Raw genomic sequence first — 25935 nt, forward strand, 5'->3', positions numbered from 1 at the left:
ATTGTTTATAATGACCTAAGAAACTGCTCAGAGGAAAATACATAAAATTCTATAGAATGATCAAATAGGCTAAAAATAGAAAAAAAGGCTAGCAGCAAATAATACCAAAATGTCAACAAGCCTCTCTGGATAAGGGATTACTAATGATTTTTAGTTTCTTTCTACTTTACTCTATTTTCTAAATTTCCAGTAAGTATTTTAACATCAGAAAAGAACCTTAAAATGAAAAAGTTATTTAACACACTATTTTTAAAATTACCCAATACAGTGTCTTGAAACCATGCCAACTTCCAAATATCTCACTGCTCCTTCCTGTTTCTTCAACAATGGTGCTCTAAAGCATGGGAGGAAACATGAAGTAAAAGGCAGTTTTTGTACACTTTACTTCCGTTACATATTAGAGATTTTGAAGATCTACTACATAAGCCTATACATTCACATTGTATAGTTTTCTGGTGCCACAACTACTAAGGCAGTGAAAATCAGCCAAGAGATGGTGGTTTTACCACATACTCATAACTGCAGAGGCTTTACAGACTCTTTAAAGTCTTTTGTATAATTTCAAAGGTAAAATTAGTTTGGTCTTTCCTAGGTGAAAACAAAACCTCTGATAACAACTCCGCTACAAAGCCATTTACAAGCAATGAAGACTAAAAATACTTCTGGTGATGATGACTGGGAGAGCCTCATTACAAATCAACTAAGTGAAACTGAAAAGTTACTAACTTTAGAAAATGACAACCAACCAAAAAAAAGAAAAGCAGAAGAGATGTTGGAAAAAAAAAAGATTAAAATAATATAGATAAGTGCTTTCTGCAGTGAAATTATATAACTGAAATGCTGGTATAGTTTTTACTAGAATAAAATGTAACTCTATAGTTGTCTTCACTTTTCCAAGTTTTTCTAATGTGAAGAAATTGTATTATTCTACTTCTGTCTTCCCTCTGTATATTATCCTTTCTTTAAAGTGCTCATTGCTTCTTCAATATCCTTTTTTTACAGAACAGAATTTATGTATTGTATGACAGACATTGTGACACTTTGTAATTTATTACTTCATATCCTCTGGAGTTTGCGACTTTAGTATAAATTTGAGACAATAACTGTCCAGACTAGGCAAATTTTTTTAGTTTATAATGTTTTACTATGATTTAGGGATTTTTTTTCATAGAGCAAAAATTATAAGCATAAAAACTCAGGTATCAGAAAGACTCAAAAGGCTGTTTTTCACTTTGTTCAGATTTTGTTTCCAGGCATTAAGTGTGTCATACAGTTGTTGCCACTGCTGTTTTCCAAATGTCCGATGTGTGCTATGACTAAAAATTGAAAAATTAAACACAGTGTTAGTCAATCTATTATCCTCTGGTATTTTTTTTTATAATACTACAGATTTGAATCCAGTTAAAAGCAATATTAAATATACACGAGACATAATTTAGAATTGTAAAAGAATTTAAGAATTACATAATTATTTTTAAAAAATCTTTACTGTATTGATCCTAAGCCTTCTAATTCTCCTGAACAACTATATAAAGCAGACATAAAAGTCATTAGTATTCTAGCCAATGCTAAGCCATTAAATGAAATGTGCTGGAAAATAGGACTCTTTCATTAAATAAGCTAATCACATTCAGTCTGAACTTTAATAAAATTATGATAAATAGCAACTATTTAACTACAGTCAACTGATAACACCACCTTGGTTCTCTAAACATTTAAGTGAAATAATTGAAACAAACTAAATCGTTCTATAAAATGCCGCAAAGCATTAAATATCTTACCTGACAACTACTTTTCTCTGGGTCTGATCAATTTTGCAGTAGACCATTTTAGTTCTTACCGCTGAAAAAAGATGTTTTACATTGTATGTTATATGGAAAATTTCCAAGAAAAATAGCTAAGGTATGAAAACTGTGACCAAGTGAGCCATAATAAAACTTTACACTGTTTCCCAACACTGCACACTGACTGTTTAAATCTAATAAGCAAAACAGTATGAGGCAAGCAAGTGGAAGGTCATGCATTTCTCATATGGCTGCTGGGATCATCTATATTAAATAAATATTGCATACAGTTTTTTGGTTTTTTTTTTAAAGTATTCTAGGTGTTCTTCCCCTACCATCTCATATAGGGAAATAAACTAATTTCCTACTAAGTTATTACTTCTTTATAGAAGACTTAGATCATTAGGGGAAAAAAGGTCAATAGTTCTGTATCTTTTATTAATCTTAATTACATAATCCCAACTTTCAAATTTAAAAAACTCAGATAAAACTCCTGAGCAGTTAAGTTGCTTTATAATCCAATTGTTCAGGAAGAAGTTCTTTCTAGGCTCATCATAAAAAAACTGGTAATGGTTAACACTTGTAGATAACTTACTATGTGCCAGGCACTGTGCTTTACCTGTATTAATTCATTTAATCCTTACAACCACAAATGAATCCCTACATTCCTGTTTCACAAAGGAAGGGCCTGGTCTTAAATCCACGTCTTAAAACCATAATGGTGTATTGCCTAAGTGTCTTTCTTCTATGTGATTTCAAGGGATAGAATACAGCAGTTTATATTTCTACTAATTTTTACCCTACAACAAATACATCCACTAATCTACTAAACACACATCTGCTACAAACAAATTTTTGTTGTGTAAGGTTCAGTTTCCAGATAAAAATCTTACTATGATCCATGTAGATGAGAAATTCTAGAAATAAATGAAAATGTTCTGTCTTACCGTCAATAACAAATGCTTCAACATCATCAGCTCCAATCTGAAGTTCTTGCTGCATTGTATCAAAAGAAATTTCTTTATTTTCCACTGCCATTCCCATAAAAGTAAGTAGTCTCATTTTTGCCATATTCTGTTCATGTAATAGGCCTACATAACAGAATAGTGAAGCCTGATGAGTGTTCATACTAATTAAAGAGCTGCACTTTTAAAGAAAACTTAAGGAATTACCCAGTCCTGATCCAATTACATCTCATGTTAAGCTGTGGACATTATTTTTACTTTTGTAATTGCAGAAATTATTGTGTGGGCACTTACACAGAATAATTTTGACAAAGCTTCTTATATTTATTTGCAAACTATAAACTGACTCCATGGAGTATTAAAAATAATTTTTCTATAGTACCATAGGTGATAGATTCAAAGTTAAGAATGGGCCATAAAATGATTATTTGTAGACCCTAAAAGTTTTGTACATTTTACATTTTTAAATAGTTATACATTTTAGGAGATAAAATCTACAAAGTACATTTCATAAGAACAATTTCTATTTAGTTAAATTACCTAAGCTTATTTTTCGCACTAATAGCTCTTCATTTAAACACAGAGGATTTCTCATCTACTTACTAGTTTTTTCTGTTACTATTACTGGTAAACGTGAAGTTTTAAAATATTTTCACAAACATTTTCAGTTATGAAAACATTCCATTTTGCTTCAGGTCACTATTTAAAACTCAAAACTACTTACAAATCAAAACTCTTGAAGTGTGTGTGTCATTTAACATTTATAGGCCAAAACAGTTAGTACTAGATATAAAGAGTACTATTAACAGTGATAATTGTTCTTTATAAGGCAAAAGTAGAAAACTGCACAAATAATTCAAATTTTGCATTATAATTTCTTTTTTTTTTTTTTTTTTTTTGAAATAGAGTCTCGCCCTGTTGCCTAGGCTGGAGTGCAGTGGTGCTATCTCGGCTCACTGCAAGCTCTACCTCCTGGGTTCACGCCATTCTCCTGCCTCAGCCTCCCAAGCAGCTGGGACTACAGGCACCCGCCACCTCGCCCATCTAATTTTTGTATTTTTAGTAGAGACGGGGTTTCATCGTGTTAGCCAGGATGGTCTTGATCTCCTGACCTCATGATCCGCCCGCCTCAGCCTCCCAAAGTTCTGGGATTATAGGCGTGAGCCACCACGCCCGGCTTGCATTATAATTTCTAATGAAATATGCTGTTACAATTATTCAGATAACAATGTGTTAGGCCTAGAAGAAAACTTAAGGAATTACCCAGTCCTGATCCTTTCACTAAAAACAAAACTAGGGAGCAAAGAGATTAAATGGTGACTTATCGTAAAAAAGTAGCAGTGATAGGCCTAGAATAGGTTCATTTCTAAAATAAAGGGCTAGAAACTTTAAAAATTAGGAATCCTAAATATATAACCTAGTCCTAAGAGCAGAATTCTAACACAATATCATATATACCTGTTTTGATGCTAATTTATTAATTATAAAACCAAGTTTCTAAAACTAATCTAGATTTACATGTTCCTTTTCACTGAACTTTTACATTATGTAACATCAGCAAATGATCAATCAAGTGCCCTCTAATACATTCAGAGCTTCAAGTCTGTATTGTTTAAAAAGTTATCTCTCTAAACACTCCATAAATAAATTTTAAGTTTATAACATTCCTATATTAGTGGAAGATTAGGGAAGCCCATTAACACAGGGCATGATCATCTGTTAATTAGCTATAATTATGATATAGGCTTCCTATTTGGCACAGATTCAACAAAAACATGGCCATCATAACTCAAATGAATGAGGTACACAACTAAGTATTGCTAACTGGGTTTAATGGAAATCTACAGGCATCAAGGAATCAATTAGTGCACATTAACCCTAATTAACAAATGCAAATTAGATGCTGATTAACTTTCTGAAGCAAAAGGTAACAACTGGATAACACCGGATTACATGTGAACATGTTAGGGCAATTCAGTTGACACAAGATAATGCTACTGTTGGCCTAAGTTGTCAGTGTTAATAAAAGAAAATGTTCTGACAAACTGATTGCAACTTGTGGAATCTAGATAGTTGTCACTAGGCTTTCAGCTGTAATAAATGTTTAATTATACAATTAAAAAATATACACATTAATATAAAGATGTTTTCTGAAAAGTAGATAAACAAATTTCTAATAGAATACTGATATGCACAGATGTTCAAGAAATGTAAGGCAAATGAAGGAATTTGAATTCTGGCTGGCACAATAAGCAATGTTATGAATTTTTTCCTATCAATGAACAAGTATTCAAGATTTTTTCAAAAATTCCTTAACATTCTCAGTTCTACTGGCATAGACAGACAATTCTTTCAATATGATAAAATGTAGACAGACAATTCTTTCAATATGATAAAATGATAGAAACTTCTGAAATCTGTATTATTTTAAATACTCCTAAAATTAAATCTATTTTACTGTTCATCTTTTCTACAGTTACAATCTTACCATAAATGAAAAAACTTATCAGAGGAACGAAGATTATTTCTAGGCAGAATTCCATAAAACCGTTATCTATTTTACACGTGAAAACTTGCATCTAAAAACACTTTAAATTGATGTTTAAACTAACTTTAAAACAGAGAACCAAAGTTAAAACCATTAGGACTCTTGTTCTGAAAAATCAAACTACTAAGGCAGTGCAGTGTGAGTTAAAGATTTTGTAGGAAGCCGTGCTTTGTTTCATAAAACTAAAATACTATCTTCAAGGAGGAAGTCACAGTGTGCTGTGTCGTATTTCAATTTTAAAGTTATAAAAAATCTAATTTATGGAAACATTTATTCATTACTAATATGTCAAAACCTTAATGCAGTAATAAAAAAATGTGCATCATTGAGCAATTTCTGCATTGTCACTGACCCCTGTCTTAAAATGCTGCAATATAGAAAACCCAATTTTAATGCATGCAATAGCTTATGAACCAGTGCTCCTTTGAAACAGTCAATTACACATCAATGGGGGAGTGTCAAAGTGTTAATTACTACTCCTTTTTCCTTGGTGCGTAAATAAAGAGGTTGCTGACATTAACATTCCATCACATAGCTTCATGCCACAAAACAAATTAACTGGGACAGAATGTGGTTTTCTGGGTCTAGTGCACCTGGCAAAGCTTTATACACAAACACACATCTACTTTATCTTGGTGTATTTCAAATGCCTTATTATGTTCAGAATAAGTCAATCTTCCCCAATTCCAATGGAGGCACATAATTTACAGGTGACAAACATTTATGATTACCAAATTGAAGACTAAGTATAATCAACGTAGATCATACATTCATCTGTATCCTCAAGAACCAGGAAGACTAGTCTCAAAAAACAAAAAAAAAATTCAGTCTTAATATGGAAAATATAATCAATCTCTAATGTATTTTGCTTATTGCCTAGTAGGAAAACAAAGCAGCTTAGCTTCACAGTTGACTCCAGTGTAAAACAAACTGGTAGTTTACAACATTTAAAACCTGTTCAACTGCAGATTTTCTAAGTTTTCTCTTTGTATTTTAACATGTTAAAAACATGTTCCAGAAGGAAATTAAAATATTGAACATATATAGGGTTTGCTCAATAAGATTTGATTCAATTTGACAAACATTTCCTGAACTCTGATATGCTAGACAAGAAAATTCAAAGATAAAAAAATAATAAAGACTATGCTGTTTTCAACAAACTGCAGTTAGAAAAGTCTTACTATCATGTAAAATTACATTTCCATTATCTAATTCCATCTTTCAGATCTAACTGGCAATACTATATATACTTCTGTGATTTGTTAATGGCAGGGGTATCCAAGCATAAAATACTACAGTAGAGGGGGAAAAAACTATTTGTTACCATTCTGTGGCTATGGCTTAAAAAAAGGAACCAAAAATACAAATAACCATATATCTAAGGAATAAGGTCTTCTACAAAGAAACAATATTATTTTAAGAATGTTTAGCTTAATAAAGTACCTTTAATCATCAAATTTTATCAGCTCTTAAAACATTTCTGAAAGTTACCCTTATGATCAAAGTAATGGTAATTCTTTCAGTTGCTTTTCTGCTCACTCCCCCATCCCTAAATTTTAAAAACAAATGTACCAATGGAACCATTTCTATCTCAATCTTCTCCAAGCACCCGATTCTTGCTGTAACTTTACCTCAAAGAATTGTGGTACAGAAGAGCTGGAAGGGCCTAAAGTTCAGCAAGCTCTTAAATGAGACAAAAAGGGTCCAAGTTGTTTTCTCTTTTTCTTGTGGAGACGGAGCCTTACTCTGTCTTCCAGGCTGGAGTGCAGTGATACGATCTCAACTCACTGCAACCTCTGCCTCCGGAGTTCCAGTGGTTCTCTTGCCTGAAGCTCCTGAGTAGCTGGCACTACAGGTGTGTGCCACCATGCCCACTAATTTTTGTATTTTTAGAAGAAATGGGGTTTTGCCATGTTGGCCAGGCTGGTCTTGAACTCGTGACCTCAAGTGATCCACCCACCTCAACCTCCCAAAGTGCTGGGATTACAGGGCGCCAAGTTGTTTTCTTTTTTTGTTGTTGTTGAGACGCAGTCTTGCTCTGTTGCCCAGGCTGGAGTGCAGTGGCAGGATCTTGGCTCACTGCAACCTCCACCTCTGACCCCGCCTCCCGGGTTCAACCTCCCAAGGCTGATTCTCCTACTCAGCCTCCCGAGTAGCTGGGACTACAGGCGCCCGCCACCACACCCGACTAATTTTTTTGTATTTTTAGTAGAGACAGGGTTTCACCATGTTAGTTAGCCAGGATGGTCTCGACCTCTGACCTTGTGATCTACCCGCCTCAGCCTCCAAAGTGCTGGGATTACACCTGTGAGCCACTGCGTCCAGTCCCAACTTGTTTTCATACTCCCAGTTTCATTCTCTATCACAAATGCCACCTCCTACACCTTCTTGGTTTCTGATTCTCAATTCACTCTAAGTAATATTTTAAACTACCTATTTTTGTGCTGTTCTATCATACACAACTCCTTTTAGGATTATCTACAAATAAGGCCACAACCATACTTGCTGGACCACACAGTACATAACTGTTAGTGTAGCATGTTCCCACCTCTGTCTGTGCCTCAAAGAATAAACCCCAAAACTTACCAAGTGAATCAATGAAGTCTTTATTATTCTGATAAAACTTGACATATGATGCCAATTTAGCACTCACAAAAATGGTTAAAAGCTATACAGATAAGAGACAAAAAAGATACCATCAATACAGAATTAAGATTTAAGATATTTTAAGATATTGTAAGATATTTTAAGACACTGTAAAGATATTTTAAAGATACTCCTACATTTTGTTCAATGCAGAAATATCATTCTGTTTCATCAAATTACCAAACCATCTGCTTTCATATGGCTCACTTTTAAAATGAATCAATAAATACACTGAGCTCTAAATTATCCACACTGAAAGATGGTGGCTAATGGCATAGTCCAGATGCACAACAGTCCAAAATATATTTATACTTGCATTTGAAAAATGTTCATGTGTTTTTAAATATCAGATTTATCTTCCTAAGTGGGGCTAGGAACAATATATATGTAATAAAAAAGAAACTTGTATTATCTAAGTCTATAATGGTGAGTAAGTGAGAAGATGAAAGAAAGGGAGGTGGCCGGGCGCAGTGGCTCACGCCTGTAATCCCAATACTTTGGGAGGTCAAAGTGGGCAGATCACTTGAGGTCAGGAGTTGGAGACCAGATCAACATGGCAAAACCCTGTCTCTACTAAAAATACAAAACTTAGTTGGGTGTGGTGGCATGTGCCTATAATCTCAGCTACTTCTCCTGGAGGTTGAGGCAGGAGAATCGCTTAAACTAAAGAGGCGGAGGTTGCAGTAAGCCAAGATCATGCCACTGCACTCCAGCCTGGTGAGAGTGAGACTCTGTCTCAAAAAAAAAAAAAAAAAAAAAAAAAAGAAATTAAGAAAGGGAGGAAGAATAGGACTGTGCTCAGTGGTTGGAGAAAAGCTGGTCTTAAATATGTCTGTTCCTGATATAAAAAGAATAAATAGTTCTTTATCTTTCCGTATCTTGCCATTAGTCACTTTTATTAATGCAAAGAAAAAGAGTCCTGCTTTTCTTTGGAAAATTTAGGAAAGGAGAACATTTTTCACATTAAAGGATAAACTACTTACATCATGAATAAGCTCGCCTTCCAAAAACTTGACTGGTTTTAAAGTAAGAAGGTGGTCAAAAAGAAATGCATTTGGGTCTTTCAATGCTCGTACAATACACCTTAATTAGAGAACAAAAAATGTAAGCTCAGGGTTTTGAAATCCTAGCTTTTCACTGAGTTTTTGCAGATCATAAAATATACTTAATTCAGTAAAATATCTAACAGTCCAAAACATATATACAACATTTAAAAAGTTACAGGATAGGGTTAAGACAGGCCAATAAATTTATCAGGTTCATCTGTTTTAACAAAATGAAATATATTAATTGTAGAAAAAAAACACAGCTGGAGAGAAAGCACCAAGGTAATCAAATAGCAAGCAGCAGCCAGAACCATATGCCAGACACTAAGTGCTTCACTTGCCTTATATCTCATTTATTCCTCCCAACAACCTAGGAGACAGTATTAACCATGCCCCCTTTATCAACTATGAAGCAGCTCAGAAGTGCTAATTAAGAGATGGAGTAAGAATGTGAATGGAGGCAGTCTGACCTCAAAGTCAAGGACCTTTACCACCAACTTCCCTTTTTACCAACTCCTGTCATGTAGAGGTTCACACAAAGTAATGACCACGTAAAGAAGTTTCACAATCCTTATTACAAAGATTTAGAAAACTGATTCTATTCTTGTTACCAGTTAGATCTAAGACTGTTAAAAGCCCTTATTCTCATTAGCAATGGGTTAATTCTTGGCAAGCCATCAACTTTCCACCTATAAGCTTTAATATTAAGGTTAATTGGCCCAAGATTAGGTTCTAATTCTTGGGTTGGGATCATTATCCCCATACCAGCAATACCCCCACCCAGTAAACACCATGCAGCTATTTCATATTCAAGCTACAGTTCTTCCAATATCAAACCTTGAATTTTAGTATCCACATTAGAATCACCAGCAAATGCACACTATCAAACGGCTCTGGATCACTCATGGTTGCAAACACGATTTCAGTTACATAATTTAATACTGTAGCTCACCTCTAAACTGCTGACAAACCCTCATTAGAGTAACGTTTAACAGTACCTGTGGGCATCAACGCGAGCCTGGGAAGCATTATCCTCTGTGTAACTTCCAAGCAATTCCACCATGACTTTTGAAGCAGCATCACTAAAAAGAAATACTGCTTTAGGAACTTGAAAGTATTACTGCTATTCATTCGTTTAAAAATATTTTTAAGAGGTAGGTAGTGTGCTGATGACATATGTAATGGTGACTAAGAGAGACAAAATCCCTGTCTATGGGAAAAGTCATGAAACTTTCCTTTTAGTAGGAAAGATGGACAACTAGGAAAATAAGTGCTATGAAGGAAATAAATGGTGATGTAATCAAAGCAACAAGAAAGGAAAGGCTACTTTATGTACAGTGAGAAAGCAAAGTCTCCCTCAGAAGAGATGACATGTAAGCTGAGACCAAAAGGATGTAAAATATCCTTTTCTTGGCCATGAAAAGAGCTGGGTTCATGAAAGGTGGGGTAAGATGACTTTCCAAGCAGAGGGAAGACCAAGTATAAAGGCCCTAGGTGGAAAAAAAGTTTTGTGTCCCAGAAACTGTTAGGACAGTATGGCTGAAGTTGAGACAAGACCAAATATTTAAATAACTCTACTTAAGATACCCTTCCAATTAAGTTATTCTTACAGTTAGACACATGATCAGTTCTCACTGCAGTAAACAGGGCAAAATAAATGCAGTCATTCAAACTTGACTTTTAGAAAATGTTTATCTTTACTCCTCATGACTTCCTTTAAACTGTGGAAACTTTAGCTTATAGAAAGCTTTGTTAACGAGGAGGAAGAGGTTTTTTTTCCTTTTTTCAATTTCTAAAAATACTTACTCCCCATATCTGAGTTCAACCTGGGCAAAATCAGCAGGAACTGTATCATTTATTTTAAAATGATAAATGCTATCTAAAACTTCTCTCAAAACTAAGGTTTACTAAGATTCAGAAATATCACTATAAGCATGGCTAAGTGGTAACCTACAACTTATTCTTCTTTCTTTTTTTTTTTTTTCTTCGAGACAGACGCTCGCTCTGTCGCCCAGGCTGGAGTGCACTGGCGTGATCTCGGCTCACTGCAAGCTCCACCCCCCGGGTTCACACCATTCTCCTGCCTCAGCCTCCCGAGTAGCTGGGACCACAGGCGCCCACCAGCACGCCTGGTCTCGATCTCCTGATCTCGTGTTCCACTCGCCTCAGCCTCCCAAAGTGCTGGGATTACAGGTGTGAGCCACCGCGCCCAGCCGGTAACCCGCATCTTAAATGTAGTGATACAAATGCCTAAGCACAATGGCACGTGCCAATAGTCCCAGCTACTCAGGAGGCTTGCTAGAGCCCAGGAATTCAAGGCTTTTTGCACTACAATTGCACCTGTGAACAGCCAAATACCCACTGCACTCCAGCGTGGGCAACATGGTCACACCCCGCCTCTAAAAATAAAAAATTAATATTGAACTCAACCTGGAAGAGGCCATGATCCACAGGAGCCAGAGCAGCTGAAAAACTTGTTTACTGGTGGTCTGAGCTTTGAAACCAGAGATAGTAGTTTTAGAAAATATTTTAAGAAATTGGAGCACACTCACAGGTTGTGTGGTAATCAGACCCCCAAACAAAATGTTCCAGAGACTGTGGCTTTGTGACTTACTCTTGTGTTGAAGAGGTGGATGCAGCAATGTGTGCTCGATCACACAAAGCTGAGGCATGCAATGGAACCAAAGACAGCTGTAGAGAGAGTTCTGGGAAGGCCAGCGCCCATCCAACATTTGTTGGTGATGTTAAAGAAGATACAGAAGAACATAATTTGAGAGACTACTTTGCAAAGTATGGCAAGATTGAAACCACAGAAGTTCATGGAGGACAGACAGAATGGAAAAAAGATAGCATTTGCTTTTGTAACTTTTGATGATCATGATACAGTTGGTAAAATTGTGGTTCAGAAATAACACTCTATTACCAGGCGTTAGTGAAGTGAAAAGGGCCCTTTTTAAACAACAGATGCCGTTGTAGAGTGGATCTAGCAACTTTATGGGTTGTGGAGGAAACTCTGGAGATGGCAGTTTTGGCCATGGGAAGAAACTCTGGTGGAAGAGGAGGCTATGGTGCTGCAGTGGTGGCAGCAGAAGTTGTTATGGAGGAGGGGTTGCTGGATATAATGGATTTGAAGGTGCTGGTGGCAACTACAGCAGTTGTCCTGGTTTTGATAGTGGGGGCGGGTATGGTGGTGGTAGATATGGTGGCAGCAGTGGAGGACATGATAGTTACAATGAAGAAGGAAATTTGGGGAGTGGTAATTATGGTGGTGGTGAGAACTATAATGATTTTGGATATTACAGTGGACAATGACAATCAAATTACGGACCCATGCATGAAAGGGGGCAGTTTTGGTGGATAAAGCTTGGGCAGTCTCTATGGTGGTAAATATGGTAGCACAAGGTTCTAAAAACAGCAGAAAAGGGCTACAGTTTTTAGCAGGAGCACAAGCAAGGAGAAGTCAGAAAAGCCGCAAGTTGCTTTGAGGCAATCATCCAAATGCATTGGAGGAACTGTACAAATCTGCCACCGAGGAATGATGATCCACAGTCAGAAAAGTTACTGCAGCTTAAACAGGAAAGCCTTCCCTTGTTCATGACTGTCATAGCCAAAGTTTGCAAAAAGTGCAGCTATTCATTAATGCGGTGTAGTGTCAACTAGATGTACATTCCTGAGGTCTTTTATCTGTTGTAGCTTTGTCTTTTTCTTTTCATTACACTAGGTATGTTGCCCTGTAAATTATGGTAGTGTAGTGGTACCAGGAATAAAAAACTAAGGAATTTTTAACTTTTCAATAAAAATTAAAATGTATAATGATTTAACTATAAAAATGCAAAGAAAAACTTTTTTAAAAATCACATCTTACTCATTATCTTGTACCACACTGTAAGGACAGGTACAAGTCATTTTCCAGTTTTAGCAACCACAGTGTACTTCAATCTTCTCAGCTAAAGAAATCTTTTTAATCCATTTGAAGCACACATCATGGTGTCTGACATGTAAGGGCTTACTTACCAGTATCACCCTTTAAAATGCACAACAGACACCATGTGCATCAACCACCAATATAAATAAAGTCATGAAGGGGGCACCTATAAACGTGAAGCATTTTTACTTAACTGCTAGGCAAACTCTCAAAATTTTACTAATTAAAATATGTTAAAATATGTATTTTATGTGTTCTAAAGAAGAAAACCAACTCTCAACATTTAGATCGGCAGAATGTCAGAAATTTCATGTTTAAGCAAGTATCCCCTTCCAGTGCCCTACTGTGGATAGCATTTATCCACTCAGTGCCCAATAAGTGCTATCTTCTTGGGAATGCAATGGTTAGCAGAGGTTCCTTGCCTTCACTTAGCCTACAACTTTACTTTCAACCAAGGGTGTTAAATGCTAGGATACAAGCAGAGGGTGCTGTAAAAGGGAGGCACTAACCGAAATACGAGAGGGGTGTTTCTGACAGAGGAATGAAGCTGACTGTAATAAGACTACTTAGACAAGGGGTAGGCACACTTTCTGTAAAGGGCCAGAGAGTAAATATTTTAAGCTTTGCAAGCTGTATGGTATCTGTCGTAACTAAACTCTTGGCAAAAGCAGGCACAGACAATATGTAAATGAATATGCATGGATGTAATACCAATGTTATGGACCCTGAAATCTGAATTTCATATAATGTCCATATATCATGAAATACAACCCTTTCTTTGATTTTCTTTCTCAATCATTTAAAAATGTAAAAACCATTCTTAGTACACGGGCTATACAAGAACCAGGGCCACCTCCTGGTCCAGACTGGCAAAGAGCATGGTGCTTTTATACCTGACATAGGCTCGCTATGTCTAGGGTGTGATAAGCAAGAGGAAGGACATGGGTGGAGAGAGGGAATATTTTACATTAACACAAAGTTTTTTGTAATCTGCCACTGCACCATCCAAAAATGATGGGATGCTTCACCACATTCACCAAGCTCATGCTACAGGAGTAGGTTGAAGCCCATGTTGGAAAGGCCCCCCATCCCTTCTTTTTTTAGGAAAAAAAGCCAAATTTCACTTTTTAAAAAGTTCAAAGATGAGTGAAAACTACTTCTAATCTTTATAGTTATCTTTAACTTAGTAGGTCAAATTTATAGAAATAGATTTAGAGCAGCTCTGGAGAACAGAGTAAAGCAAAATTACTGGCCCTACTTCTCTTTAAAAAACATCCCCACCTACTTATACTGCCTGTTAAGTTATAAGTTAGTTCATTACTTTTGAATACCTCTTCTTACAATCCACAAGAGCCTCATAAAGTAGTCTTAAAAGGGTGTGCTTTTTTTCAGTTGTGAGATTCCAGTCAGAAATCCATTTTCTAACCTACAAGAGATTGACAAAAGGAGAAAACTGAGTAACATATTTATTATAAAAGTACATTTCTGGCCGGGCATGGTGGCTCACGCCTATAATCCCAGCACTTTGGAAGGCCAAGGTGGGTGGATCACCTGAGGTCGGGAGCTCGAGACCAGCCTGACCAACACAGAGAAACCACGTCTCTACCAAAAACACAAAATTAGCTGGGCATGGTGGCGCATGCTTGTAATCCCAGCTAGTCAGGAGGCAGAGGCAGGAGAGGTGCTTGAACCCTGGAGGCGGAGGTTGTGGTGAGCTGAGATTGTGCCATTGCACTCCAGCCTGAGCAACAACAGTGAAACTCCGTCTCAAAAAAAAAGTACATCTCTTATAACCAGAATAACTATTCCACACGGTAACTCACTTGATCCAGCTCAGTGGGAATGTACTGGATGGCCCCACAAGATGCTGCCACTTTAATAAGGCTGCAATACACTGTATATCTTACAGGAGTATTCTTGTCCATCCCATGGAAAAGGTTGCTTAACCTGGTTAACAAACAAACAATGTTTGAAATCAGCAACCAGTTTTAAGTTGAGGTTAGCTCTCACCACAAACCTGTAGCAGATACTGTTAACAACTTCATATTACAAAGAAAGAAACTAGGGCACAGAAAGGTCAAGCCACTTGCCGAAGGTCACAGCTAATAAGAGCCACAGCTGAGAGTCAAGTTCCAGAATTCCTGCTCTGAACCATTAAAAGTTAGTAACATGAGCCAGGTGTGGTGGCTCACACCTGTAATCCCAGCACTTTGGGAGGCCGAGGCAGGCGGATCACGAGGTCAGGAGATTGAGACCATTCTGGCTAACACAGTGAAACCCCATCTCTACTAAAAATATCAAAAAAAAAGAAAAAAAATTGAGCCGGGCATGGTGGCAGGCACCTGTGGTCCCAGCTACTCGGGAGGCTGAGGGAAGAGAATGGCGTGAACCCAGGAGGCGGAGGTTGCAGTGAGCCGAGATCACGCCACTGCACTCCAGCCTGGGCGAAAGAGTGATGCTCCGTCTCAACAACAGCAGCAAAAAAGTTAGTAACATGAAAACAGCCCCTTGAAAAACCGAGTTTCTTTCAGATTTCAACTTACAACTGCAGTCTCAGAGATGGGCGTTCACCTTCGCGAAATTTGACCAGCTTTTCACATAGGCTTTCAATCAAAGCTTCTTGCTTGTCTGGTTCCAGGATCAAGAGTAGGGATACCACACTGTTCATCACACTTTCAACATCTACACAAGTATGGATAACAAAATCAACAGTGATACTACAATACTCAATGCGTCTAGTTAAGTATGTATTTCCAGTGTTTTAATACAATGAAGACCATCAAATATAAGACACTTTTGCATTCAGAAAGCAACTTGTATATTTTATTAAAGAGGAAGGAAATTGTTACCTAAGATGTGGTTTCTTTTTTTTTTTTTCAGATGAAGTCTCGCTCTCTCGCCCAGGCTGGAGGGCAGTGGTACAATCTCCACTCACTGCAACCTCTGCCTCCCGGGTTCCAGCGATTCTCCCGTCTCAGCCGCCCGAGTAGCTGGGACTACAGGCGTCCGCCACCACACCTGGCTAATTTTTGTATTTTTAGTAGAGACGGGATTTCACCATATTGGCCAGACTGGTCTTGAACTCTTGACCTTGTGATCCACCTGTCTTGGCTTCCCAAAGTGCTGGGATTACAGGTGTGAGCCACTACACCTGGCCTAAGATGTGGTTTCTAACTAGGTAAAACAGAGACTGATTTACATGTATATAAAGTTTCAATTTTTACTGTCATGATATTCAATCATTTGGAAGTTACTGGTATGATTTGGGGCTAGGATATTTTCTTAATTAAGGAAAACTTTGTATATACATGTAGGAAATCAGAAATTAAAGCTGTCAACTCTCTGCTTGAATTAGTTATTTTTAAGTATTACAGATATTAATCATATCCCAAATTTAATCTCTAATTTTTTCACATATGTGCTGCTGAAATCAGCATCCAAGTTTGATCTCTAAACCTTAACTAGAGATTTCTAAACTCACAATTCTGAAAATTTCCCATTCTATCTCAATAAATAGGAAACTGGCCTAGTAATTAAATGGCTATTAGATTACTTGAAATTGTATCCCATTTGATGTTAATCTAAAATTTATGAACAGGAAAGAGCTTCATTTTTTTCTTCATTTTATTCTGAGATTATCAGCATTTAGTGTAATAACACTTAAGAAATATACCTGTGTATAAAATAGAGGTTTTCTCAAAATAGGTTTACTTTATAGGCATAATAGATTACACAAACTGAAAGCATGTGTGAAGGTTAAGATTGAAAACAACGGTGCTTAGAGCCTGGTTAACAGTGTATTGTATAGTTGAAATAGCTAGAAGAGAACTGTTGAATGTTTCCAACATAAAGAAAAGATGTGTGATATTCCAGTTACCCTGGTTTGATCATTACACATTGCATACATGTATCAAAATATCACCTGTGCCCCCAAAATATGTACAACCACTACCCATCTATTTAAAAGTCCTTAAGTCTAAAATTCAAAACATATAAATACAGTCAGCCTTCTGTATCTGAGGGTTCCAAATCCTCCTTGCCTCAGATAATGAGGGACGACTGTATAATTCACAAGAAAAATTCAAAAGATTTTATTGGGAAATATTAGAAAAAATTAAAAACAAACCTTTATCATCCTCCTTCAGACACACATCACAGGCTTCAATAATTTGAGCTAAATCAACATGAAGTCCACCTTCTGAGTTCTCTTCTGAAATCTCAGCTCCTTTAGATTTCAGATAAGCACGAAGCTCAGCAGCCTGTTGAGGATTGCTCTATTATAAAACTGACTATAAATGACAAAGCACAATCTCAAATTCTGTCCTCTTTCTGAAAAACTAAAATGCAAATACTGTATTCCACAACTATTTCAAATAATGTTGAAGACTCCTCCCTCACCTCATCCATCTTGGCAATCCCACAAGAGCCACAGGTTTTCCTCCATGAGGTCCAGTGGCTCCTTAGAGATGCTACAGCCCCCATGGATTACCTTCAGATTTTCTCTCATGTAGTCCGCACCCTGCTGGACTTCCAGCACACAGCAAAAACCTTTTTGATAATATAACCCAAAGGGTTTGGTGGGGGTGTGGCTGTTGGGGAGAAGAAATCAATCTGACTTGGCAGATTTCACTTTTTTGAAAGAAATGAACAATAGTATTGCTCTCAAGTACACGCATTAACCACGGTTACTAGAAAAGTTACAGACATTACCTTGGCAAAAGGGTAATCATTTGTTAATTAGTTGAGAATCTATTTGAGATAATAAGCATTTTGGTTCACAAAAGGGTAATGCCTGTGAATGTTGCCTTAAAATTACATCGAACTGCATCTACTATGCAACTAATCTCTTAGAAATGCATACCTGAGTCAGCATGCATCTTCGGACCTATAAAAACACAACTACAGTACCACATTCAGTCACTTGGACATTTCCTACCCTACTACCAAATTATATACATCTATTCCATTTTTCTTCTGGGACTCTACCTATGGCAGCCAAACAAATGAAGACTTTTTTTTTTTGAGATGGAGTTTTGCTCTTATTGCCCAGGCTGGAGTGCAATGGTGTGAGTGGAGTGGCGCAATCTCGGCTCACTGCAACCTCTGCCTCCGGGGTTCAAGCAATTCTCCAGCCTCGGCCTCCCAAGCAGCTGGGATTACAGGCATGTGCCACCATGCCCAGCTAATTTTGTATTTTTAGTAGAGGCAGGGTTTCATCATGTTGGTCAGGCTGGTCTCGAACACCTGACCTCAGGTGATCCACTGGTCTCCCAAGTGCTAAGCCACCGTGCCCAGCCTGGTTTTAAAGATAATTAAATGAGAATGTGCGACAGGAAGATGAAAGGATACCATTAGTAAATGCACTGGCATTACATTTTCTAGACCAAGCCAAAAAAAAAAAAATTCAAAACCATCAAGATTTTTAAACCCCCAAGTATGTTTAGTTGCCTCAGGAAAGTATTAAACCTGCAGATTTGACGGTACTATCCTTTCAGGTAACAAGCACACAGTAACTTCATATAGGAGTTGGTATTATAAGCAAGATTTAAAAAAGAAAACAAACTGTCGCCATGTCAGAGAAAACAAAAATACCACCAGAAATTATGCTTCATGCTTCTCTATGGAGGAAACAGATACAAAGCAAACTTTTTCTAAGAGTTATTCAACCACGTTTGCTGTTTTTCTGTCATCCTCACTGCCACAAGTGGTTATGGAGCAGCATAAGCAAAGGAAAACAAAAAAAGATTAAGAATTCCATTTAACTCTAACCAAGCTGAGAATTTGACCAAAGTTAAACTAATCCTGAGCAATTTCATATTTCCCTGAAAGGACTGGCTACAATGCAACTGATGTTACAAGAACAGAAGCACAGCCTGAGAAGACACTTTAACATATGATCAATGACAAGAACTTTCTCAAATCCCTTCGTATGTTTAAAAAAAAAAAAAAAAAAAAAAAAAATCCAAACACTTTCTCAGTTAACCTAACAGCTAACTGTTGGTAACATACTTCCATTTCTAATCAGGTATTTTTTTTTTGTCTTTCATATCTTCCTATCTGTGTTTAACCCCCTCCCCATCCTTGATCTTTTCTCCGCCTTTTGCATTTTCCCTTCTTACTTTGCTCTTCTGAGCATCGGAACTGCATTCCTACCATGGGGGGGAGGGGTAATCACTCCCTCCCGCAATTCTGTAAGTTGTCTTAGACATGCGAAGTTTATATGATATTCAATAATTTGGAAGTTACTTCCATGTTAGTAGAGTAACAGAAATAAAACGACAAACTTGGACTTCACAGAAGAGTTTTCAGTTAATACAAAATTAACTTAAAAGAATACCATGTCATGTTTAACTCCCAATTAAGGTTAAACTTTTGTTGTGGGGAAAATGAGAACCATCAGCCCTGTATACCAAAGAGCAAACGCCAAACGGGAAATTTAAAAATATCAGTATGGTCCATCAGGTGTATGCCTCACAGAATTTAAGAGGTGAACTGACACCATACTTCCGGGGTACAGAACAACTCTCACCCTTGTACAAGTAGGAATAGAAAGCAAATATAAAATACGGGTCGTCTTCGCCTGTGATCGCACAGTAATACGGGGATTCTGATCTTATTTTATTATTTTTTTTTTTTTTTGAGAGGGACTTTCGCTCTATCGCCCAGGTTGGAGTGCAGCGGCGAGATCTTGGCTCACTGCAAACTCCGCCTCCCGAGTTCAAGCGATTCTCTTGCCTCAGCCTCCACAGTAGCTGGGACTACAGGCGCGTGCCACCACGCCTACGTAAATTTTTGTATTTTTAGTAGAGACGGGGTTTCACCGTGTTAGCCAGGTGGTCTCGATCTCCTGACCTCGTGATCCGCCCGCCTTAGCCTCCCAGTGTTGGGATTACAGGGGTGAGCCACCGCGCCCGGACTGGCATTTTGATCTTTAGCACAAAATTACTTTTCCCTATCCTGCTTATGCTGACTACAGATTCACCACCTCCTACTCCGGACGTGGCTGCATGTGAGGAAAGGAAGCCGACATCATTCCTAATCAGTCTAAAAGTACTATGTCGTCAGAAGTGAGTCCCGACGCGGACCAGGAAGCTAGCGGTGGAGCGTCGGGACCCGCGCTGGGACCGCCGGCAGGCGAGCTGGTGCGAATCGAGGCCAGGAACGCGCGCCCCAGCCACGCGGCCTCCCCATTCTGGCGTGTAGGACAGCTGCGGGTGTCAGCCCCGGCCGCCCCGGCCCAGGTTCAGCAGCGGTCCCTCGCGCTACTGAGACATCCCCCACCCCACTGTGGCGGCACCCGCAGTCCAAGGCACACCTGATCTTCCTCACTGATGTCGATGAAGGCCGGGACGCTCATGGCGAAGACCCGGGCACAGCTGACACTCCACTCGCAAGACCACGCCGACCGGAAAAGGGAACTGGACCGCGCTACGCTGCCGCGCAACTGTTTCCGGGTCACCCTGTGCGGGGCCCTGTTGGGGCGGGGCCTTGAGAGCCAATCCTACCGCGCGCTCTCGCCGCGGAGCGCAGCAGGGCGTGGCGTACGCGCTCGGGCTGGCCTAGTAGGTGGGACTTACTGGGTCTCCACCCAGCGACGCTTGTCGCGGCCTCCAGGTTCCCGGCCCGTGTAGCTATCTGCTTTGATGTTGCCTCCCGCTGGCGCCTCCCCAAGTCCACCTTCCCTTGAAATGTTAAGCTTATTGGGTCTTACCAAGTATGGATGGGTTTGTGTGGACCTGGAACTCTCCTGTACTGCTGTTGGGAACATAAAATGGTGCAGTCACTTTGCAGAGGAGCGGCGGTTTCTCAAAAAGTTCAGCATCCACCCAGCATATGACCCAGCTATTATACTAAGTATTTACCCAAACTGTGTGTCCTTACAAAGACTTGTACAAGAATGTTCACTACCGCTTTTAAGAAATAGCAGCTTTGGCTGGGCGCAGTGGCTCTCACGCCTGTAATCCCAGCACTTTGGGAGGCCGAGGAGGGCGGATTACTTGGGGTCAGGAGTTGGAGACCAGCCTGGGCAACATGGCAAAACCCCGTCTCTACTAAACATACAAAAACTACCCGGGCATAGTGGCGTGCGCCTGTAATCCCAGCTAGTCAGGAGGCTGAGGCAGGAGAATCGCTTCAATCTGGGAGAAGGAGGTTGCCGTGAGCCCAGGCCGTGCCACTGCACTCCAGCCTGGGCGACAGAGCGACACTCCATCTCATAAAGTATAGAATTCAGTAGTTTTTTAGTATTTTCACAGTTGCACAGCCATCACCACTGTTTAATTTTAGAACATTTTCATCACCCCAAAAAGAAACTACCCATCAGCAATCACTCCCCAGACCCCCGGCCCCACCCCTCGCCAGACCCCCTGGCCCCACCCCTCTCCAGGCCCCCCTTCTCCGTCCCCACCCCTCTCCAGACCCCCCGGCCCCACCCCTCCCCAGACTCCCGGCCCCACCCCTCCCTAGACCCGGGCCCCACCCCTCTCCAGACCCCCTTGGCCCCACCCTCTCCAGACCCCCTGGCCCCACCCCTCTCCAGCCCCTGGCAAACACTACATTTTGTCTCTATGAATTTGCCTTTTCTGGACCTTTCATGTAAGTGGAATCACAAAATACACAGTAGCCTGTCTGACTTACTAAATTTAGCATAATGTTTTCAAGGCTCGCCAATGTATCAGTCCTATATTCCTTTTTATTGCTTATAATACTACATTGTTATGGATATACCACATTGTGTTGATCTGTTCATCAGTTGGTGGACATTTGGGTTGTTTCTATTTTTTGGCTATTATGAATAATGTTTCCATGAACGTTAGTGCACAAGATTTTGTGTGTACGTATATTTCTCTTAGGTATGTACCTATGAGTGGAATCAGTGGCTTATATAGTAACTTTATGTTTAGCTTTTTTAGGAGGCAGTTTCCAGAAAGTTAACACTTTATTTTCAATAGCCAAAAAACAGGAAACAACCCAAATGTTCATCAACAGATGAATGAAGTGGATCAAGAAATTGTTATACATCTGCTTAATGGAATACTGCTGTGCAACAAAAAAAAGATGAATTATTGATACATGCAAAAACACAGATGAATCTTTTTTTTTTCAGTCTCTCCAGCCTGGGTGACAAAGTGAGTGAGACTCCATCTCTTAAAATAAAAGTTTGATTTTTGTTCTTTAGTTGACAATCCCAAAATAATTTTGCTCAGTTAAGGAAGCCAGACATACTGTATGATTCCATTTATATAAAACTCCAGAAAATAGAAACTATAATGGCAGCATTATAGACTGCTGTTGCCTGGGGGCAGGGACTGGGTAAAGTGGAGGGAAAGATGGATACAGAGGGGCTTGAGGAAGCTTTTGGGGGTTATGGATGTGTTCATTATTTTGATTGTGATTGTGTCATGATTGTATACATATATAAAATTTTTCAAATTGTGCAGTTTAAAAATGTGCAGTTTATTGATACCACAATTATACTACAATATAAAATAAGTGCCAAGCAAAGGAAAAAAACAAAGTTGAGGGGACAGAGGACACAAAACATCTGGCTAGACTAAATTTGAAAGGATTCATTCTTGCATGGAATAACCTTAACAATGTGGAAACTGAAACTGAAGGCAGGGAACCTGTGTCATGTTCACCCTGCATTTCCACACCCACCTCAGTGCCCAGCCCACAGCAGATAGTCAACAAATACTAGTTGATTCTGAAGGAATAATCCCTGGGCTCCTCCCCTCCAATTATTATTGCAAAGTTCGAGGAATACAAACTCAAAAATACAATACCATTTTATCACATATTTAAAAGACTTGTCTCTTTTTTACTATTGTTGTTATTATTTTTTTCATTCTGTGATCCTTGTGAAGTAAAAGAACACCCAAGGAAATTCTTGAGAGGGGTGGTGAGAGGATATGGACAGTTATTTAAAACTTTAAACTTTCATTCATTCGAAAACACACACACACAACACAGGATGAGGGTGTGGCAGGCCCAGTAGTCTTGGGAAATGCAACATTTGGGCAGGAAATGCCTGTCCTCACCTAGGTCAGGATGAATCTTGTGAGACAAAGTAGCAAACCTAAGAAGGTATGTTTGCTCATTCTGTTTGCTGGAGAATTTCGCAAAGCCTCTGACTCTGTGACTGAGGGCAACCCTCTGGAAGAATACCCTAAAGATAAACGGGATAGAGCACAGGTCCCCATTCTCTTGCCTGAATCACTGCAGTTTTAGAAAAGATAAGTTCAATGATCCTAGCCTCTGCCTCTTCGTGTGCATGAGGTAATGTCTGACAGCAATAATGATTATGCCTCCAAAATCTGTAACCAGATGGACCCTGGCACCCAAACCATTATGAGATTTCGCTCTAATGTAACTTCTGAGCACATTTAATGTAACTTCTGAGCACAGGCAGAGCCACCACTGACGTACACAAGCTGTGTGCTGAAACACTGCTTTGGAGCAGTCTAACAGAAACTTTGGAAGACTCTCCCAGGTTGCAATCCTCAGTAAGACCTCTGAATAAACCTAACTTTAATTCTTTAAAAGCTTGGCTGGCGCGGTGACTCATGCCTGTAATCCCAGCACTTTGGGAGTCCAAGGCAGGTGGATCACTTGAGGCCAGGAGTTCCAGGCCAGCTTGGCCAACATGGCGAAACCCTGTCTCTACTGAAAATACAAAAATTAGCCGGGACCTGGTGGGCTGAGGCAGGAGAATCACTTGAACTCAGGAGGTGGAGGTTGCAGTGAGCCGAGATCAAGCCACTGCACTCCAGCCTGGGCGACAGAGTGAGACTCCATCTTAAAAAAAAAAAAAAAAAAAGGAAAACAAAAGAAATCACCAGGGAGTTGAACAAAGCCCCATCAAAGCCCCATCATCTGCAAGGCGGTATTCTCTTAGTTTAATTTTTACCTGAAAAATACAACCAAATATTTACAGTTTTTCTTTATTGTTCAATTTGTCTGTGTTCCATTTGTTATCTCCTTTCTGATTAAAAATTCTGGAAAATGTGGATTTAACTGTGTTTTTAAGTATTCTATTTGCAAGAGCCATATTAATATATTCACTTGAAATTTTATTATTGGAGCAAAGCTGTATTTTTTTACAAGAATGCTTTGCATGACAGTAACATCTAAAATTTGTTTTCAAGTCTGTATCAGCATCTCAAAACAATGGAATTATTCATCTGATAAATGAAAGGATATTTTTATGCTAAAATAGTATATGTGGCCGGGCGCTGTAGCTCACGCCTGTAATCTCAGTACTTTGGGAGGCTGAGGCAGGCAGATCACCTGAGGTTAGGAGTTTGATCAAGACCAGCCTTGCCAACAGGGTGCAACTCCGTCTCTACTAAAAATACAAAAATTAGCCGGGCTTGATGGTGAGTACCTGTAATCCCAGCTACTTGGGAGGCTGAGGCAGGAGAATCGGTTGAACCCGGGAGGCGGAGGTTCCAGTGAGCTGAGATCGCGCCACTACACTCCAGCATGCACGACAAAAGCAAGACTCTGTCTCGAAGAAAGAAAAAATAGTATATGTAGTGGATTACCTAAATACTATGTATAGAGGGTAATCCATTCTAAATGGGTGTCTTTTATAATATATTAGCACATCATACTTTTACTGAGCTGATAAACTGCGAGCTCTGAAAAAGTGGAGATGTGTTCATTATTGCATCCCATCCCTTTTTTATCATCGTGCCTGATACAGAGAAGGTGCAAAAGTATTTGTTGTATTAGTGAATGATACTGTAAATGTTAACTCACTAGATTGATTTGCGACAAATCTCTGAAAATTGCTTTAAATTTTAATTTTGAATGAAAAAATTTTAATTTTGAATCAAAATGAGTGATCACAACATTTTAGGAACACATGGAAAAGATTTTTTTTTAAGTGTGACAAAGACTGTCAACCTGATATCCACCCTCTTATTCCTTAGCAGCAGAACTAAGGTATAGTTGTAGGTGCCACAATGCACCCGTCTATGAGACGAAATTGATCAACCTTCTTATACCTAGGTGTAGCTGGTGAGATGTGGATGGAAATTTTGAGAGCAGTTTCTAGGAAAGCTCTTTCTTGGAACTGACTCTTTTGCCCTTGCCCCCCTGCCACCCCCCACTATTTTTTTTTTTTCCTGCCTAAAACATGGATTTGATGGTGGGTGCTACAGCAACCAAACTAAAACTAAGATTTGGCCTTGGTGGAGGCCATGTGGTGGAGAGGAAAGATGGAAGGAGCCCATATCCCTGATGACATTAGGAGAGTGTCATGCCAGCCCATGACGGCCTACCCATGAATTTAATAAACCTCCATATTGTTTAGTGCATTATTATATTGGTTTTTTCTTCTATACAGGTGAAACTAATCTTGATTGACACAGAGAGAAAAGTTTGAAGTCTAAAGTCATAATTTTGTACATAAAAGGTTTATGTTAGTGCAAGTTAACAAATTTGTATAATGCATATTGATGGTGGGAATCTTGGAATCTGTCTTAGTGCTGTTGCAATATCACACTGAATTAACAAAGCTACCATCTTAGGATCTCAGAGGTTTATAGCTAATAATTAAATTGTATACTAGCGATGCAACATGTGATTGTACTGACTTTATAGGTGAAACAAAGGATATTTAAGTCTGTTAATTGGTGACTTACTGAAATATATTGCACCTGAGCAGTAGATCCAGCAGCAGAACTCATGCAGCACCATAAATCTCAAACACTTTGACCATTAGAAAGCGTTCATCTTCACATTAGTCTTTGTATTAAGAGAAAATTCATAAGGTTAACCTCCTCACTTCAAGTGATATAGGCATTTATTGAAACATGCATAAATTTGTTGAATCCGAGGAAGACATATTCATCATTCATGCTTTTCAAATGATTTTAGCAAGGCTTGTCTATACCAGAGTAGGAAACTTAATGTGCTAGGGAAAAGGTTTAGCAACTGCAAACAATGCGAATGCAAGGGTAATTTTATGAGCTAATAATTTTTAAGTTTTTGGGAAAAAAATCTTATTATTTTG

At 38.8% G+C, this 25935-nt stretch overlaps 2 protein-coding genes across 3 annotated transcripts in view; one reads left to right on the top strand and one right to left on the bottom strand.

Annotated features, from left to right (window-relative positions):
• The window catches only part of CCDC73 (coiled-coil domain containing 73), a 167872-nt gene extending 166986 nt beyond the window's left edge, over positions 1–886 (top strand). Inside the window, exon 18 of the mRNA XM_050759024.1 lies at positions 593–886. Within this exon, the coding sequence (XP_050614981.1) occupies positions 593–802 (210 nt within the window). The 3' untranslated portion in view covers positions 803–886. The remainder of the gene's footprint in view (positions 1–592) is intronic.
• Positions 1–20327, bottom strand: part of EIF3M (eukaryotic translation initiation factor 3 subunit M) — a 116237-nt gene extending 95910 nt beyond the window's left edge. The window contains exons 1-11 of one of the 2 annotated variants that reach the window (XM_050759056.1): positions 20230–20327; positions 17041–17173; positions 15458–15596; positions 14738–14861; positions 14246–14340; positions 9988–10071; positions 8927–9026; positions 7884–7965; positions 2732–2875; positions 1782–1842; positions 1122–1316 (exon numbers count right to left, since the gene is read on the bottom strand). In XM_050759056.1, the coding sequence (XP_050615013.1) occupies positions 1196–1316; positions 1782–1842; positions 2732–2875; positions 7884–7965; positions 8927–9026; positions 9988–10071; positions 14246–14340; positions 14738–14861; positions 15458–15596; positions 17041–17173; positions 20230–20271 (1125 nt within the window). In that variant the 5' untranslated portion in view covers positions 20272–20327 and the 3' untranslated portion in view covers positions 1122–1195. Of the gene's footprint in view, positions 1–1121; positions 1317–1781; positions 1843–2731; positions 2876–7883; positions 7966–8926; positions 9027–9987; positions 10072–14245; positions 14341–14737; positions 14862–15457; positions 15597–17040; positions 17174–20229 lie in introns of those variants that run through there. The other variant, XM_050759055.1, reaches the window with a different exon arrangement.
• Between the last annotated feature and the right edge of the window lie 5608 nt (positions 20328–25935).

This window comes from Macaca thibetana, chromosome 14 (genome assembly GCF_024542745.1).
Source record: "Macaca thibetana thibetana isolate TM-01 chromosome 14, ASM2454274v1, whole genome shotgun sequence".
Lineage (NCBI taxonomy): Eukaryota > Metazoa > Chordata > Mammalia > Primates > Cercopithecidae > Macaca > Macaca thibetana.